General features: G+C 43.5%; 1 protein-coding gene across 11 annotated transcripts in view; it reads left to right on the top strand.

Annotated features, from left to right (window-relative positions):
* specc1la (sperm antigen with calponin homology and coiled-coil domains 1-like a) overlaps positions 1-19,896 on the top strand; it is a 388,745-nt gene that overhangs the window by 145,793 nt on the left and 223,056 nt on the right. For 9 of the 11 annotated variants that reach the window (XM_041202169.1, XM_041202167.1, XM_041202168.1 and 6 more), the window contains 4 exons: positions 4,185-4,258; positions 5,282-5,484; positions 7,610-7,773; positions 10,342-10,436. In XM_041202169.1, coding sequence (XP_041058103.1) covers positions 4,185-4,258; positions 5,282-5,484; positions 7,610-7,773; positions 10,342-10,436 — 536 coding nt within the window. The remainder of the gene's footprint in view (positions 1-4,184; positions 4,259-5,281; positions 5,485-7,609; positions 7,774-10,341; positions 10,437-19,896) is intronic. The other 2 variants (XM_041202172.1, XM_041202171.1) reach the window with 1 other exon arrangement.

The raw sequence follows: 19,896 nt of genomic DNA, 5'->3' as shown, positions 1-19,896 counted from the left end.
CAGATCAGGGCTCAAATCTCATGTCCAAAATATTCCAGGAAGTCATAGGTAACCTGGTTGTGACCCAGCTGAGGTCTGCAGTGTATTGCCGACAGTCACAGGGCGCGCTAGAATGGTACCACCAGACTCTAAAAACAATGATCAGGGCAGACTGCCACAAGTACCCCCATGACTGGGATAAAGGACTAGGGTTCCTTCTATTCACTAACAGGGACACACCCAATGACTCCACTGGGTTTACTCCATTTGAATTAGTTTACGGACACCAAGTGTGAGGGCCCCTGAAACTAATCAAGGAGGGGTTTTTAGATCAGAAGGGGGAAGTCTCCATGTTAGATTATGTAACAGTGTTTTGGGAGCGACACAAAAGAGCCTGTGCTGTGGCCCGAGAAAACTTAAAATTTTATCTCCAAACAGCTATGAGAAAACAGGCAGATAAACACGCCAGGGCCTGAACGTTTCAGCCAGGAAACTGTGTGATAGTGCTCCTAGCGATACCAGGTGAACCCTTAAAAGCCCAGTTCAGTGGTCCGCACAAAATAGCAAAGAAGCTCGGGGAAGTAAACTATTTAATTGAGACCCCAGATCGGGATAAAAGCAAAGGCTGTATCATGTCAACATGATAAAGCAATATTGAAGCCGAGAAGGGGACAAGCAGGTAACAGCCTGTCCCATTGCCACCAACCTAGAGGATGAGGGTAGCAGTGGGGGTGAATTGGAGGGAGATATGGGTGAGGCCCACATTGAAACCCTCTACTACCTGGCTAACCAACACAGATACTATCAAACTTAGATTCCTTATTCATCCACCTAGTGCAGAACAGCGAGCAGACCTGATGAGGCTGCTCACCGCATTTAAAGGCTTATGCAGAGACAGACCAGGCTGCACCACACTAGCTCGACATGATGTGGATGTGGGAGAGGCCCCTCCTATCAGGCAAACTTCCATATCGTCTAGGCTCAGAAAAGCTGGCCCAGGTTCGGGAGGAGATTAACTACACGCTAAAGCACCAACTAATACAGCCTAGCAACAGGAGCTGGAGCTCCCCAGTTGTGCTTGTGCCCAAGCTGGGCAGCTGCACAAGGTTCTGCATTGATTACCAAACTGTTAATGCAGTGACCAGAGCCGACTCCAACCCTTACCCCGGCTGGAAGACTGGATAGATAGGGGTGGCAAAGCAGCCTACATTACAAAGATAGATGTACTTCAGGGACACTGGCAGGTTCCCTTGACTTCCCCCACAAAGGAAATCTCCACCTTCATAACGACGGATGGGCTATACCATGTCGAGTCATGCCATTTGGACTCTGAAATTCCCCATCCACATTTCACAGGCTGATGAAGTGGTGGGCTTATCCAATTGTGTAGTGTACCTAGGCAACTTCCTAGCAACACCTGGGAAACTCACTTAGAGCAACTGGAAGCCCTCTTCCAGAAAGCGCAATCAGCTGACCTAGTGGTCAATCTCACAAAGAGCGAGTTGGTTAAGGCTCAGGTGACCTATCTAGGACATGTAGTGGGTCAAGGACAAGTACTGCCCAGAGCCGCAAAGGCACAAGCAGTAGCAGAGGCCTCCATTCCCACAACAAAACTTGAAATTATGAGGTTCTTGGGGATGTGTGGGTTCTCATTTCATTTGTTATGTGGAGAAGTGTCATGACAGCGGATAACAGCGTGAATTACTTGTGGGTATATTGAACTTTTTGAGGAAGATGTGTCTTTTAAAAAGGACATAGAAGCAAAAGCTGGCTGAGACTGGGAAGTAACCACTTTCTGGAAAATTCCTATGTGGATTATACTTGACTGACTAGATCTGAGAGGCCCTGGCATGTCGCACCTAAAAGATGTCAAGGCCAACTTGAGACAGAGACACTTCAAAGGAAAAGCTGCAATGCAAAAAACTGAACTGTAGGCCAGGATTTTCCCTTGGTGATTTGGGGATGGGGCCCGCTCACTGAGAGGAAAATGACACGGGATAACGTCGGGAGGAACCTTTAAATATTCACGAAGGTGGGCGGACAGCGAAATCAGCTGTCCGCCCACCGACCTGTCAATGGCCAATTAAGGCCATTGACAGGCTAATTAACATTATTAAACACCCTCCCCGGCCAACCTTAAGGCTGGCGGGCAGGCCAGGAGTCCCAGCGGGCTGCAGATTATTAATGAAACTTTATGCACTGGCGGGATGAAGTTTCATGTACGTATTTTAAAAATTTAATAAATTTTGTGTGTTTATTATTAACATGTCCCATCTCGTGTGACATTGTCACATGAGGGGGACATGTTAATAATTTTAAAATTTCTCTATTTTTAGAGTTTACTTACCTTTCATTAAACTCCCTGAGACAGGACTTCGTCTCAGGGAGCAGTGCGCTCTTTCGCATGCATGTGCACTTTGACAGATGGGGATTCCCCCCCTGCCCCCCCGGAATAGGAAGCAGGAAGCACATAGCACTTACTGTCGGGCAGGCCGCTGGGCAGGCCTTAATTGGCTCACCCACTCAAAATGACTGTGGACCCCGTTGCGGTGGCAGGGTTTGGCTGCCCGCCCGCCACTGAGCCAGTGGGGCCTGCCTGCCAGCCAAGGGTTAAATTCTGCCCGTAATCTCCTGTGGCTGCAGAGACAAAAGGAGGCAGATAACCATTTCAGCAGAAACCATCTTTTCTTGATTTATACCTTTGAATGTGGACATGATTTGAGTTGAAAGAAAACAAATTCTGTGCGAAAGGCATGTTTGTTTTCCCCTTCCAGGAATACACAAGGAAATGGGTTCAAAAGGCAGCTGCAAACCTGATGTGTGTGTGCTAGTTCTGGTGTGCTAGTATGTGCTGAGAAGGTCACAGCTGAAGAACATCAACTTGGTATCCCAGCACCTTGCAGGTAAAAAAAAAAATCTTTCTCTGTTACTGGAGGCAAGCCATCAATCAACAAAGCCACAGTCGAAGAAAACAGAACAGCTCCTTTAGCTAACCTGCAGAACCAAGTGTCTCCAAACCAACTTCTCAACTGCCAAATCACCTGAAGCACCCAGCTTAAAGGCTGCAATATTTCTACTCCTCACGGAGAAGCCAAAGACTGATTCGTAAAACTTTATTAACTTTTATTTTATACTCAACTATTAATTTCTAATCTGTATGTGTGTGTATTGCATTTTTATTATTTTTTTTCTTGGGTTTTATTAACTAATAAACTCATTCTCTCTTTGACTCAAGCCTGGTTAAATTGGCTCTTTCTAAAACATAAATATATTTGCACCAGGAAAAGATATCCATGAGGAAAGGGATCTCTTTGAAATTAAACGTAGTTGTGACCAAACGAGGGGGTTGAATATAAAAGGGAAGCCAGCTCATTTCACCTCACTTGGGAGCATAGCAAAATTGGGGTCCAATTCAGAAAGTTAACAATTTGGGGTATCTCGTCTGGGATCATAACGAATTGGGGGACCCCGCCTGGGGACCAGTCATAACACCTGGTAGGTTTTGGGGTACAGCATAAGAGCAAAGCTTTCCCATTCCCCCACCCTGCCCCCCAGGAAATTTGTGCTTAATTTATGCACACTGGTTTTACACTGAAACATCACTACATGTGAAAATCATTCCCGAGATACATCTCCCCAAAACCCTCTGGGGCTTGTTTGTGCCGTTCTACCTCCTCCACATCACGAGTATGGTCTTGGGGGGCCGGTGGGGGGAGGGGTGGCAGGGGATTGTGGGTATTGGGAGTATGGTCTGTTGGGGAGTTTGTGGGCATTGGGGGGGTTTGTGGACATTGGGTTTACCATTGGGTGGGGGTGGGGGTGGATTGTGAGTAGCAGGTTTATGACCTGGAGCTTTGTGAGTTGAGGGGAATATCGAAGCTGGTCCTAGGATCTGGGATTTTTTGTTGTCTGGGAGAGAGGTTTTGAGCCCCTTTAATGTATCAAGTAGGTTTTGAAGCATTGTCTAGGACTTGGTGGTATTTGGATGGTTAGCAACCTTTGTGGGTCATGGGGCCTGCAAGACTGAAGGAGAGAAGCAACTGTGGATTGACCTACCTGTGAACTGAGATAATCAGGGGAGAGGGCTGTGACAGGAGAGCCTCTGATTGAGGCTCAGTTCAGAGTAGGCCTTGATTCTTCCCTCTTGGCTGTAGCTGGATGAAATTTCTGAACGTTGAGATTTACTGTGGTCTTCCTCTCTACAGACTCAGTTAAAAAGCTTCAAGACCAGAAACATGACATGGACAGAGAGACCAAAATTCTAAACAGGAGGCTAAGGGTGGGTTGTTTCTTCTAATGTGAGTTATTCAATTTGATTTTTTTCAACATCATTGCAGCTGAGTCCTTCTTGAAAAGCTGTTATTTAAATTGTGGCAAAAGTGAAAACTAAACACTTTGTCCTTTAGTCCCTTTTTATGGATCCCTCTTTTCATCCATTACTTGATGATTTTATTAAACCCCCTAGTTGAATTTACCCTTGAGCCCTGATGCAATGCACCATTCTTACTGGTACAGCAGAAGGTACGTGAGAGTGGTTTGGTGTTGCTTTTGTCCCACCCCTTCCTTTACAGACTTTCCCATTTTCAGGAGCAATGCTGATTCCAGATGATAAACCTGAGGTGATAAGTTACGTTCAGCCAGTATACACTATCATTGATGATGTGTTAATACTCAATGTTCTTTCAGTTGGTATTCTGTGTGCATTATTATATTAGTTAAGGGTGAGGAATTTGTAAGTATGGAGCTATACTAATGATTTTGCAAAGCAGTTGAGCTTTTCATGCGCATTGGCTCAAAAGTGACAGTATAACTGAGAAAAGCACCAAGTACACCAAACTCCTGAGGTGTGAGACACACCAAGGGGCTGACTCGGCCCAAATCTGCAGTGTTCTGAGGAGATGTTGGCCTCTCTATATGCCAAAACATTTTACCCATAACATTGGAAGGCTTTTGTAAACAAGGGAAAGCCTGAGAGAAATTGGTACAATATTTTCAGCTTGGACTCAGGGTTTCCCTCGCGGTGACTTTAATGCTGTCACAGTCAGCCAGTGGACAACTGATGTTTGGGTGTGGATTATTATGTATATTGTTCAGTAATGAGTGTGAGTTGGAAAGTGTAGAATGGGGATGGCCCTTCAAAGCAATGAAATGGGGTTTGGGAAACCTCAACCCATTTCTAGTGGACAAATGTTCACAACTCAAATTTTTCCATAAATTGACTTAGTTTTGTCATCTTGTCATTATGGAACCTCACAATGATAGCATCTTTTTTTATTTGAAACCAATTATTTCTTACGAATAGGAAGAGTCGGCTGAATGGCGACAGTTTCAGGCCGACCTCCAGACTGCAGTTGTCATTGCAAATGATATTAAGTCTGAGGCACAAGAGGAAATCAGCGACCTGAGACGCAGACTTCAGGAGTCAATGGAAAAAACTGAAAAGCTCACCAAAGAATTAGAGGAAGTGAAGACACGCAAGTACGTGGGATGTTGTGATGTGACTTGGTACGTTGTACATTAGCTAGAGCCACCTCCTGATCTAGGTGAATGTAATGTGTATGTGCATTTGACTATTTACATTGGTGCATGACACAGGGCTAGGGACCTGGAACTCCAAACAAGTATGGGAGGGATAGGAGGACTTAGGATAAAAAGAGGGGCCTGAGGGGATATCTAGATATACCAAGCTATTGGTTAGTAAATTTAACAGCAGTAGCAAGGAAGCTCCTTGAATGATTTTGAGAAATCTGATAATGAACTCTGAAAAACTGACCATTAAAGGACAACATAGATTCAGGAAAGAATCATCACTGACATGATGGGGGAATTGGGTTGGGGGGGGGGTGTGTTGGCAGGGAGCGGAGGTGTGTGGTGGAAGAGTGGCTGTTGATATTTTTGGATTTTTAGGAAATCTGTACCAAGGAATTATGCCACTGGGTAGCACCTAAAGTGACACATGAAGTGGAAAATAAATTTGGTACTAAATAGAAAGTCAACTTTGAAAATTGAAATGGGAGTCATAAGTGTAAATATTTCAGGTGGGAGAGAGATTTTTCAGATTTGTTTGCAGATCTCCTGATATTACTCACGATACACGAATGCTGTACCATGGATTGCTTGGGTATTATCCTGCTGCTAAGATAAGATATATTTCCTGCCCCTTTAACAGCAGAAACTTTAATTTCAATAAGTGAGTGTAGTTTGAGGTCACGCAGAATAATTGTTTAGTTAAAGACCTTTTGCAGGTTGAGATATGCATGTCAGTTTCAAGCTGCAACTCTGTACCCAGATTATCCTACATGTATAACAAATTTATAGCAATGAGGTACAGTTTGTAATGTTTAATGAATGAATTATATTGTCAGAACTTATTGCTTATAAAATCTATATGTTTGCAGCTGACTTGTAATTTTGCAGGCAGGCCTGATCCGAGCAGGAACTATATAAACAGCTGCAGAAGGACTTTGATCCCTGGGTTATCCAGGCATGTAGATAGAATTTTATTGTTCATTGTGGATAAGCAATTACTATTGAAACACAGTTCCAAAGTGGAACAGTGATATGTGATTCATGTTAGAAAATGGGTCTAGATAAATCAATGAAACCCAACAGCTCAGTGTTTGCCTACGGTGTTTTAAAAAAAGGAAAGTACAATAATGCTGAACAAATTAAAAGCAGTTATGCTGTCGTACAAGGTACTGGTCAGATTCTATCTAGTGAAATGTTCAGTTCCTGTCAACAAATTGTAGGAATGAGCATTTTACCTGGGAGGGGCTATGATTATATAGGCGTGTCTCCGCTGGAGTAGATATAGTTTCTGTATGGTGGATAAATGTACACTTATTAGAATAGAGGGCAGGAGGGGTCAGAAGAAATAGTTCCAGGATAAACAAATGGGAAGATTTAAACATTCAATTGTAATTGCAGAGTCTGGGAATCTTCCCATGACGCATGGTATCATATGCTTCAGAATTGAAGGTGAAAAGTGTCCTCACTAAACAATCAATCAGCAAGTGGCCAAAGAATAACAATGGACAAGTGAGATATCCAAGTTCACCATACATTGGGTTATGAGGCCACCCTGCAAACAATGGTTCTTTCTTAATTCTGATGTCATGTTTGTTTCAGTATTGCATGTTTATTATTGTATGGCAAAAGTAATCAAAATGTTGCTGAGTGTTGGGAATTAAAGATTCAGGCAGTTGATCTTGGTTACTTTGTGGTGAGGCGGTGGGGTTGGGTTATGAAAAATGTTCATTAAATCTAATGGCTTTTCCTGCTGGAGAGTCTTCAGGTTTCTCTCGAGATGCATAAATCCTTGCATCACATCACAATGCTCTTGGTGTAAAAGTTCGTGGCTGCAGCCGAGAAGTTTTCAATGTGATGAACCACCAAGAGGTGCATCTGGAGGGACCAGGGGAAAAGCCTGGCTTCTGCTCCTTGCTTCCACGTTATGATACAGCTGAAACCAATAACTCCCTATGGGGCTCCTTATGTGTAAACCCTGTCATAAGAAAAATTTTCTTTTCAGCTTTAATGCCAACTGTAATGGAGTTTGTTCTAAGATGACTGCTTGATAAGCTGCAATATTTTTTATGTACATGGTGATATCATTAATATTGATCTTCAGGCAGGATGAAGAGCGGGGGCGTATGTACAATTACATGAATGCTGTAGAGCGAGATTTGGCAGCTTTAAGACAAGGTATGGGTCTGAGTCGCAGATCATCCACCTCCTCTGAACCATCCCCAACTGTCAAAACGCTAATTAAATCCTTCGACAGCGCTTCCCAAGGTAACAGCGACATTTTTCTACTCAAATAGTACTTAAAATGCTTATGAATTCAAAGGAACCTAACGCTCTCAGAAAAGTGTCCATTTATCTGTGTTTTATTACAAACAGCATTGTTTTGAGTTTCTGTATTTCCCCTTGAAATATTCAGCACTGTATTTAGACACACTATTTTCTTGTACAGATTGGGTAAAGCAGGATTTTCTATTCTTCAGTATTTACTGCAGTACTTTTAAATGTCAGCCAGTCACTTTGACCATTTGGAAACTTGCCTATGCAATAGCTTAGTTTCCTCCCCCTCTTCCTTATGAGAACGTGCATATCTTTCTGGTGGCAAGTTTGAGATGGGCAATTTGCTGTGTGGTTGCCAGCAAGTTTGAGATGGGCAATTTGCTGTGTGGTTGCCAGTGGACATACAGCATTCACTTTGGAAAAGCTTACTTGGGGGTAGCATAGGCTGGGAAATGTCAAGTTGTACTGACTCGTTAGTTGTGCAGGAGCCACGTTGAATATTTGCAGACTTAAATTTGCTTACCTCTTTCAGTTAATATCAACCTTAAATTTCTAGACATGTTCCCGACCTTAGGGCAGTTCTGATCTATTAACAAATAGAAAGGTGGCTGCTGCGAGTGCCTAAGGGTGGAGGCCGAGAGTGCCCAAGGCTGGAGGCCGCGAGCACCCCAAGTCTCAAAATGCTCCAAATTTCCCCTTGACAATCATTGGCACTACAATCACTGAGTCCTCCACTCTCAACAGCCTGGGGTGGGAGGGCAGTGTGGGTGCTACCATTGACCTGAAACTGAACTGGACCTATAAATACTGTGGCTGCAAGAGCAGGTCAGAGGCTGGGAATTTTGCAGTGAGTAACTCACCACCCGACTCCCCAAAGCCTGTGCACCATCTACAAGGCACAAATCAGGAGTGTGATAGAATACTCCCCACTTGGCTGGATGAGTGCAGCTCCAGCAACACTCAAGAAGCTTGACACCGTCCAGGACAAAGCTGCCCGCTTGATTGACACCCCATCTACCACTGTCAACATTCATTCCCTGCACTAAATGCACAGTAGCAGCAGTGTGTACATCTACAAGATGCAGTGCAGCAACTCACCAAGGCTCTTTCGACAGCATCTTCCAAACCCACAACCATTACCATCTAGAAGGACAAGGACAGCGGAAACATGGGAATGCCATCACCTGTAAGTTTCCCTCCAAGCCACTCACCATCCTGACTTGGAAATGTATTGTCATTCCTTCACTGTCGCTGGGTCAAAATCCTGGAACTTCCTCCCTAAAACCACTGTGGGTGTTCCTACACCACATGGACTGCAACGGTTCAAGAAGGCCACTCACCACTACCTTCTTGAGGGCAGTTAGGGATAGGTAATAAATGCTGGCCCAGCCAGCGATGCCCACATCCTGTGAACGAATAAATTTTAAAAAAGACCACAGCTGGGACAACAGAGCATTTGTTTAAAGAGCCAAGCCCGAATCTCATGTTGAGTAGACTTATCTGTGCAGGAGTGACGTTTGCTTATATCTCACTTTTGTTTAAGGTCCATGCCATGAATATGGCTTTAAAAAGCAAAAGAAGGTGCACATACTTTTGAAAGAGATGTATAGGTTACCAATTTAATAAGCCCTAATCATTCATACAAAGAATGAATGTAGCTTTGTTGGTCTGTCGCCTGTGGAGATATGGGGACTGATTTTTGAGCCCCAGTCTTATCCTCCTCTAGAAGGAGAAAGTGGAATGAAAAAAGCTTAATTTGCCAAACTCATGGAACAAAGGTAATTATTAGCCCTTCACTTAGTGAACCAATAATAACACAAATCCTGTGAGCAGTGCTAAATTAGGGAAAGCTGATAATATAAAATGAAGTTCAGGCAGGGAATTGTGAGCAAATGTCTCAGAAATGTAATGCTGGCATGCATCAGAAGCCTTTTAAATTGTCTTCAAATTGGGACAGTGGACATCTTGGTATTTTAATCCAACACTTTAGAAAGCCTTTTAATGATGGGATGTCTATTGTCACAGACAGCTCTAGTTCCTAGAAGCATTCAGGCAGTGTTGGTTGTGCTCTGTGTTCAGTAGGTTGGACAATGCAGTTTGCGTAAACCATATTTTTAAAAGGCTCTTCTCATCTCTTCAAAAAGAATATATTTCAGAAAGCCCACACACCAGCTTACTGCTGTTTTAAATACTGTAATTCAAATATGTACATTTTCTTTGTTAAAATATTTTTATTTGCATAATATTCAAGTAAGCATTTTGTGGGAAGGGTAGGTTAGGTAGACTAATATGGTTATATTAGATATGTTTGATCTTTAAATTTTTAATGTGCAGCTAGGAGTGTATCCCTTTTACTAGACTATATAGTTGCAGATTGTAAGCTCTTCAATCTTCCTCAACTTCTATAATACCACATTTGCCTTTTTGCTAGGACTATTGCAGTTGAATTAGCGTACATGCTGTTGATTGAGCTGAGGTAGTACTGAAGGTGAGTGATATTTCAAAAGTGTGAACATGAAGTTACTTTCTGGGCTAAAAGTAATTATTTTGTTTTTCTAGTTGTCCCTAACACTACTGCAGCTGCCATTCCACGAAGCCCTCTCAGCCCAAGCCCTCTGAAAACGCCACCAGCAGCTGCTGTGTCACCAATGCAGGTTAGTAGGTAGCCAGTGCACAGCTGACTGTGTGACTGAGGAATTTTCCTATGTTACTACTTTCTGGGGTGGTGTTTATTGAAACTGGCTTCGAATCTGAATCTTCATTAACACCCCTGCCCATAACTCGAGATTTCACAGTTCTTGGGCGTACAAAGTCTTTTTCATAATTTAGTCAATTATTTCACTGTTCCTATTTCCTTGCAAATCATTCCATTTAAACAGCCTTGAACCTTAAGAACCATTGTGGGGACTGTGTATTTCTGTTGTTAGACTAACGATTCTCATTTCTAAATAAATTTCAATAGAAATGAAACCAGTGATATTTATTTTTAGAGTATATATAGGCTTTATTTATATTAATTGTTTTTGAAATAAATGAGCATCTGCAAACTGTATAGCTTTCTGTTTTACATTCACACTATTACATTGTTCAGATTAGGATAACAACTAACCTAACAATTGAAACAGACAGTAACAATCATGATAATGGTGGTACTGTGACAGACAGAGGGCAGTGTTGCACTTCCATGGACAAAACGCATATCTCCAAAATACTTTGTAAAGTTTTCTTCTAAGATAGTAATTGTTTATCCATCCTGAAGGTACTTAAAATATAAATCTAAAGTGGTTAAAACATCATACCCCTAATGTGTGTAATCTGCTACTTGTATCTGGGCTGCCTTGGGGTCTAACATAGGACCTGGTGCAATATTGAGGTGGGTTCAGCATGTAAACCTAACCCCACTGCCACTGGGATGATTGTAGGTGAATGTTGTGACGCATTGTGAAGTCACATAATATCTTTTGAGGTTGGATAGGTTGGGGTTATTTTCCTTGGAACAAAGAATGCTGAGAGGTGACTTGATTGAGGTGTACAAAATTATAAGGGAAATAGAGTGGACAAGATAAATTGCTTATATAAATATAAAAACAAAAAAACTGCGGATGCTGGAAATCCAAAACAAAAACAGAATTACCTGGAAAAACTCAGCAGGTCTGGCAGCATCGGTGGAGAAGAAAAGAGTTGACGTTTCGAGTCCTCATGACCCTTCGACAGAACCAGGGGACATAGATTCAAGATAAGTGGCAGAAGGTGTAGGGGAGACATGAGGAAGAAATTTTTTACGCAGAGGGTAGTAGGTGTCTGGACCTCTTGGTGGTAGAAGCAGAAACTTTAAACTCTTTTAAAAAGTACCTGGGTCTGCACCTAAAGTGCTGTAAGCTGCAGGGCTATGGGCCGGGTGCAGGAAGGTGGGATTAGAAAGGGCACCTGGGTGTCCTCGGACTGGCATGGACAAGATGGGCCGAATGGCGGCCTCCTGTGCTGTAACTTTTCTATGGTTCTATGGTATACTAACAAAAGATACTGCACTCTACTAAGTCATGTTGAAGTCTCTAAATAAGGTCAAAGTGTTTTGTTGTACTTTTTTAGATATTACCTTTAAAAGAACTTGACATTTAAACCAACAAAAGTTACAAAACCCACCATGGTGATCCTTAATTTTTCCAATTGAATTTAGGTAACTGTGTAAGCTAAAACGAGAGGGATTTTTTTTTACAGTAAATGGTGTACTTGTGAGGGTTTTCAGCTCTTTATGGGCCATTCTAATCATGCTTGAACTTTTTGACTAAACTAGAGAACTTAGTATTCTGAGAGCATGTAATGGAGATTTACATGTTAGGCCTCAGTGACAAAACTGAGGGTACCAATGACTTCAAGTGGATGCCAGACCCCACTACTGGTAATGCTCAGCCAGATTGTTCTGTCCTTCAATTTACAGTGTATGGTGCCAGTCTGGAGAGAGGTCTGCAAACTAATATGAAAATTATCTTTCTATAGTGAGGTCTATATGATTGGCAATGATGTCCTTCAAATGTTTTTGTCACATCTGACCTGGATATCACTCCATGTTGAAAAATATTGTTGGATAGCCAGTTGAAATTTATTTCTTCTCGTTGAGATATTAGGGTGCTGGTTGGAAGCTAAGGTGTTACACTTGACTGACTAGACCCTGTAAAAAAGAGACCAGTAAGGTTGTATGGACAACATTCATGAGCTGTTTGAAATACTTCAGTATGATGTAACGTTAATCTGTGGCAGTTTGCAAGCTCTGCCTCGCAAACCTCGCTCATAAAAACTGAGGACGCCAGCCTGTTGGGAATTTACCTGTTCAAGGCAGCCTCTTAAAGAGGAAGGTATTAATTTCTGAATACAGATGGTTTCAGTTCTGAATACTGATGAGAGTGATGGCTCATCTGGGAGTGCAGCTAGAGCCAAGTTCATGGCACCATGGGCGGCTCAGATGCAGACGGGGGTACAAGGAAGTCTGGAAGAGCAATAGTGATAGGTGATTCGATAGTTAGGAGAATAAGCAAGCGTTTCTGTGGCCATAGACATGAATCCAGGATGGTGTGTTGCCCTCCAGATGCCAGGGTCAAAGATGTCACTGAGCAGCTGCAGGGCACCCTGAGGCGGGGAGGATGAACAACCAGCAGTCATGGTCCACATCAGTACCAACAACATAGGTAGAAAGAGGGATGTGGCCTGCAGTCAGAATTTAGGGAGCTAGGCTGAAAATTAGCAAGCAGGACTTCAAAAGTTGTAAACTCCTGATTACTCCCAGTGCCACATGCGAGCAAATACAGAAATAAGAGGATAAGATAGCACTAGAGCAGGCAATAGTAAGTTAATAGGTGAGGTCAGAGTATAGGAGAAAGTAATAAGAATCTAAATCAGGGTATTGTGCATGTATGTGAATCCACAGGGTGTGATAAAATAGATTAGTGAGTTACAGACGCAGATTGCAGTGTGTAAATACAATGTTGTGACTATGACAGAGACCTGGCTCAAAGAAAGGCAGGACTGGGTGTTAATTATGCCTGGATACAAGGTGTTCAGGAAAGTTAGGAAAGAAAGAAAAAGGGGGAGAGGTGGCAGTATTGATTAAGGAGAGATAAAAACAAAAAACTGCGGATGCTGGAAATCCAAGACAAAAACAGAATTACCTGGAAAAACTCAGCAGGTCTGGCAGCATCGGTGGAGAAGAAGAGTTGATGTTTCGAGTCCTCATGACCCTTCAACAGAACTGAGCGAATATAAGGAGAGGGGTGAAATATAAGCTGGTTTAAGGTGGGGGGGGGAGAAGAGAAGTTGGGGGGGGTGGCGGTTGGTGTGGTTGTAGGGATAAGCAAGCAGTGATAGGAGCAGATAATCAAAAGATGTCACAGACAAAAGAACAAAAGAACACAGGTGTTGAAGGTAGTGATATTATCTAAACGAATGTGCTAATTAAGAATGGATGGTAGGGCACTCAAGGTACAGCTCTAGTGGGGGTGGGGTGGAAAGACTAGCGGGGCATTAAAGATTTAAAAATAATGGAAATAGGTGGGAAAAGAAAAATCTATATAAATTATTGGAAAAAGCAAAAGGAAGGGGGAAGAAACAGAAAGGGGGTGGGGATGGAGGAGGGAGTTCAAGATCTAAAGTTGTTGAATTCAATATTCAGTCCAGAAGGCTGTAAAGTGCCTTTAGATCTCTTGTTGAAACCCTTGTTGAAAAATGGCTTTAAAGATAAACTCAGCAACTACCTGTCAGTTTAACTTCAGTCGTGGGGAGACTGCTAGAAATAATAATTTAGGGTAAAATTAATAATCACAAGGACTAATACAGTTAATTAAGGAAAGCCAGCATGGATTTCCTGTGGAAAATCATGTTTAACTAATTTGCCGGAGTTTTTTGAAGAGGCAACAGAGGATTGATGTGGTGTACATGGACTTCCAAAAGGGGTTCGATACAGTGCCACACAACAGACTTGTCAGCAAAGTTATAGCTCGTGGAATAAATAGCAACATTGATACAGAATTGTCTGTGTGACAAGGGACAAAGAGTAGTAGTTAATGGTTGTTTTCCATGCTGGAGGAAGGTTTGTAGTGGAGTTTCTCAGGGTCAGTGTTGGGACCCTTGCTCTTCCTGATATATATTAATTACCTAGGCCTGGGTGTACAGGGAACAGTTTGCGGAGATACAAAACTTGGAAGCATTGTGAACATTGAGGAGGATTGTGTAGAACTTCAAAATAAGTTGGTGAAATGGGCAGACAAGTGGAAGATGAAGTTCAATGCAGAGAAATGTGAGGTGATTCACTTTGGCAGGAAGAACATGGAGCAACAATTTAAAATAAGGATCCAACTCTAAAGGGGATGCAGGAGCGGAGGGACCTGAGTGTATGTATGCATAAGTCATTGAAGGTGGCAGGACAGGTTGAGAGAACAGTTAATAAAGCATATAGTATCCTGGGCTTTATTAATAGAGACATGGAGCAGAATTTTCTACCTGTCGGGCGGGTGGGCCCGACCCAATCTCCGGCGGATGGGGAGCCGATCCCTGCCGGCAAAGCGGGTCCCTCCCAGCGTGACATCCGGCGGAAGAGCTATGCGCTCCCTGTGTGGGCGGGGGATTCCCCAAATGTGAGAGTGCGCTCTTTCGCGCATGCACACGAAAGAGCCCACATCTTCCTGAGGTTAAGTGCTGCCTCAGAGAGATTGCTTACACTTCTTAAAAATATGAAAATTAGAAAAAAAAAATTGCCTAACACGTCCCCCTCATGTGGGACATGTTCATAATTTACATTTTAAGTTTATTAAACTTTTTAAATCCCTACGTGAAACCTCATCCCGCCGGTGGATGAGGTTTCATGTTTTTTCTATTTCCTGTCGGGGCTCCTGGCCTGCCCACCAACCTTAAGGTTGGACGGGCCGGTCCTTTAATTGTTTAAATGATCCTGTCAATGGCCTCAATTGGCCATTGACAGTTCTGCGGGCGCACAGCTGACTTGGCTGTGCTCCCGCCTTCCTGAAAATTTAAATGGGGCGGGGTGATGTCGGGGGTTCCCCCCAGCATCATCCCGGGTCGTTTTACGCGTCGGTGAGCAGGCCCCGTCCCCTGCTCGCCGACGGCAAAATTCAGCCCACAGAGTACAAGAGCAAGGAGATTATGTTGAACTTGTATAAGCCACTAGTTCAGCCTGAGCTTGAGTGTTGCATCTAGGCCTGGATGCCGCACTTTAGGAAGGATGAGAAGGCATAGGAGAGGGTACAGAAAAGATTCATGAGAATGGTTCCAGAGATAAAGAACTTCAGTCATATAGATAGATTGGAGAAGTTAGTACTGTTTCTCTTGGAGAAAACAAGGTTGAGAGGAGGTACTCAAAATCACAAGGGGTCTGGACAGAGTAGATGGGGAGAAGCTGTTCCCCACTCGTGAAAGGATCGAGAACGAGAGGCAGAGATTTAAAGTCATTGGCAAAAGAAACAAAAGTGATATGAAGAAAAAACCTTTTCACGCAGCATGTAGTTAGGGTCTGGAATGCACTGCCGTAGAGTGCAGTGGAGGCAGATTCAACTGAAGTTTTCAAAAAGGAATTAGATTGTTATTTGAAAAGGAAGAATGTGCAGGGTTACGGGGAGAAGGCGGAAGAATGAAAATAGGTGAATTGCTCATTTGGAGAACTGGTTCAGACGTGATGGGCCAAATGGCCTCCTTCTGCACTGTAACAATTCTATGATTCTGTGAAGTGAGGATGTAAGCTGTAAGGCTCCACAAACATCCCCATTCCCAATGATGGGGTACCCCAGAACGTTAATGAAAAAGAAGCATTTGCAACTAGCTTCAGCCAGAAGCACCAGGAGGGTGATCCATCTCAGCCTCTGACGTTCCCAGTAGCACAATTGCTAGTTTTCAGTCAATTTGATTCACTCCACATGATATTAAGAAACAACTGCAGGTATGTTGTCAGTATGGGCCCTGACAACGTCCTGGCTGTAAAGCTCCAGAACTAGCTGTGCCCTGCTAAGCTTTTCTGGCATCCACCAGACAATGTGGAAAATTGCTCAGCTATGTCCTCAAAAAGCAGAACAAATCCAATTGGCCAATCACCGCCTCATCAGCTATCTCAATCTTGGCATAATATAACATATGAAATAGGAGCACGAGTAGGTGACTTGGCCTCATAAGCCTGCTCTGCCATTCAGTAAGGTCACAGCTGACCTGATGTGGCCTCACTGCCACTTTCCTGCCTGACCTTGTCTCCCATGTATATCAAAAATCTGTTCATCTCAGCCTTGAATATGCTTAATGATCCAGCCTCTGCTACTCTCTGGTGTAGAGAATTTCAAAGGTTAATAGCCCTCTGAGAGAAGAAATTCCTCCTTATCTCCATCCTAAATGGGAGACCCCTTATTCTGAAACTGAGCCCCTTAGTTCAGACTACCCCAAGATCTTCTCAGCATTTGCCCTATTAAAACCCCCTCAGAATCCTAAATGCTTCATTAAGACCACCCCTCATTCTAAACTCCAATGAGCAAAGGCCCAACCCTCTCTGAACTGTCTCCAATACAAGTGCATCTCTCCTTAAATCTTCCTTTGTCAACCTTCTGTCCAATGAGACAATGGTTTGTGCTGTGATGGTCAACTCTGTTAAACATCGTCTAGTGTGCCTCAGGACCCTACTCTGGCATGGCAGTACCAGCCACATTTGAGCAGATGCAGGATTTTCCCTGGGCTGTCTTCTTGGCTAGCCCCCAGGGGTTACAACTGTCGGGGACTGTCTCCTAGTTTTGTGTCAGTCTGCCACCTTCAGATTATGGGTGTAGGTGTCCTTGTAGCAGAGTTATGGACATCCAGCAGGTCATGACCCGGTGGCCAGTTCACAGTACATCTGTCATCCATCGCATGAATGTAGCTGAGCCAGAGTAATGAGTGTATGCTGATGGAAATAGCGTGGACCAGGAGTTCTGAGCTAGTGACCTTGGACTTCCAACAGATACTAAGGTTATGCTTGAGGCAGTGGGTTTGGAAACTGTTGGCCTTTTCTCCTATCTATCATAAATTGTATCGGTCTCACCACTCCCGAGAATTGCACTGAGGATGTAGGCTTGGTAGACTCACAGTTTGGCATTCTTGCTCAGGTTGCTATTGTTCCACACACACATTCAGTTTGGACATAATAGCTGCAGCTTTTGCAATGTACGCATTGATTTCAGCATCAAGTGGTAGTTTGCTGGTGTTCATGGAGCCTAGAGATGTGAAGTTATCAACAACCTCCAGTGTCACATTGTCAAGGCTGATAAATAGCGGAATGGCACTATCCTGGGCCATGACATTTGTCTTCCTGATGTCAGGGCAAACTCTTTACAGGCATGAGAGAGTCTGCTCAGGGAACCATCCCACAGGATCCACCCTCTCCTTTTCCTGTGCCGACCACTGCCTGATGGACTTGTGGTCAAAGATGTTAACCTGCATACATTTTTCCACAAGGGACATGTGGTACGGCGGTCCAACTACTTGGAGCATTCCACGGCAGCGTGACCAGACCCATCCTTTGCAGCACTGGGGACAGGTAGAACTTCAGCACGTAGTGACACTTGATGTTTGCATACCGAGGGTCTATGCACAGCTTAATGCAGCCAAACACAAAGGTGGCCATCAGGCTGGGCACATTTTTTTCCCCCTTTATTTAGAGGCTTGTACATCATGTCCCTGCGAACACGATCCGTTTTCGACCTCCAGATAAAGTGAAAGATGGCTTGGGTGATCACCACTGCGCAGGAGTGAGGATTGGGCCAGACCTGTGCGACAGTGAGAGTGCCTCACACCTGATGATTAGGGTCTTACCCACAATGAAGAGGGAGCATTGCTCCCACATGCCCAGTTTTCTTTTCACCATAGCTACTCGCTCCTTCCAATTTCTAACATTTGCCACACTCCTCCGAACCATATCCCCAGCACCTTCAGGCCGCCTGAACTGACGGTGAAGGGCATAAAGGAACAGGCAGCCCAATTCCCAAAGAACATGGCCTTGCTCTTGCCATGATTTACTGAATCGTGAATACTGAATCGATTTACTGCTGAGGCCAGTTTAAACTAGTTGCAGATGTTTATTAGTCTGCGCACCAACAGCAGATCCGAGCAGAAGATGGCAACATCGTCCACAGGGAGGCTTTAACCTGAGTGCCTCCACTGTCTGGGATCATCACTCATGCTTGGATCTTTTCTGATGAACTGAGCAAAGGGTTTTATGTAATACACAAACAGAACAAGGGAGAGAGGGCAGCCCTATCTGACTCCAGATTTAATTGGAAAGCTTTCTGATTCCCACCCATTGATTGAAACTGCGCTATTGATGTTTGTGTAGAGCACTTGGATCCAGTTGCAGATTTCCTCCCCAAACCCCATTTTGGAGAGCACATCCACCATGTAGGTGTGCCATACTCTGCCAAAGCCTTCTTCTGGTCCAGGCTGATGAGGCAAGTGTCCACAGAAGCTTCCATGACGCCTTCATGGTGGACCACTCTTCAACACTACAATATTTGAAGGAGACGAAATGCTGGATAGTTGGCTCCTGGGACAGCCTTTAAGCTCCCTCTACCTTTAAGATTGCTGATTCCATGAGAAAACCCCTAGCAGTAGAAAAAACATCAAAATGTTTCCTGACTGCCACCTGCAGAAATGTGTATCATGTGGCATAGTTACGATCATGAGTGTGAAAAATGGCAGTGGTTCCATGCAGTGCTTCGAATGCCATCTCCAAGGTCAATTCCTCAGCTGAAGAAACAAGAAAATGCCTGACAACCTTGCCTCTGATAAACCGTCCTTGCATCAGACACCTGGAGGGTGTCCTTCAGCCCCAAATAGGGGCTGGCCTGTTGGGGCACCTCTATTTTTTAATCATCAAAGGAAGCAGTGTTGTCTACAATGCACCATTCTGAACAATTAGACAAACTTTCTGTCACCAACTCTTTTTGGTAATCAGTCGCCAACTTTCAACATCTGCTTCCTTAATGGAGCTGGTGACCCTCAGCCAAGTATTCTGTAACCTGTGTTCTTTGAACAATCATTTCTTTTGCCTGTAACCAGACCAAATTAGTGTTCAGGCATTGTACATACTGATAATCTGGATTATAGATTTTTTTTGAGGTGCTTCATTGCTCTGACATATCCTGTGGGAAGTTATTTTATATGAGCTGCTTAGAGACGTGTTGTTAGATATGGAATACCATCGTCTCTCAGGAGACTTCTTCTTATGCTAGACCAAAAGCATTATCTAGTCTGAATGTATTTGTGTTGTTTTCACAGATGGAAAATCAATTTAAAAACTCAGGACATTATCTGAATAGTGCAGAGTGGAATTTCTCCTTCCCAGTTTTTAACCTCTCTCGTTCTGCCCTCTAATCATGGACTTTGCACTCATCCATGAGAGGTTGCTTGTTCAGGAGGCCTGAGAATTTGCATTAAAACAGTCGACATAGATTCAGTTTCTTGATTTTCCCCATTCCTATGCCGATTCAATTGGCTTCACTCCTTGATTAGTCTGTAAAAGCTGGGAATTTTGCAACATACAGATTTAAAAACTTAAATCGACGTGGTAACATTGGGCGGAATAACATGATGCACCATACT

The sequence above is a fragment of the Carcharodon carcharias genome, chromosome 13, assembly GCF_017639515.1.
Source record: "Carcharodon carcharias isolate sCarCar2 chromosome 13, sCarCar2.pri, whole genome shotgun sequence".
NCBI classification, from domain to species: Eukaryota; Metazoa; Chordata; class Chondrichthyes; order Lamniformes; family Lamnidae; genus Carcharodon; species Carcharodon carcharias.
This window is presented reverse-complemented; position numbering and strand designations above follow the sequence as displayed.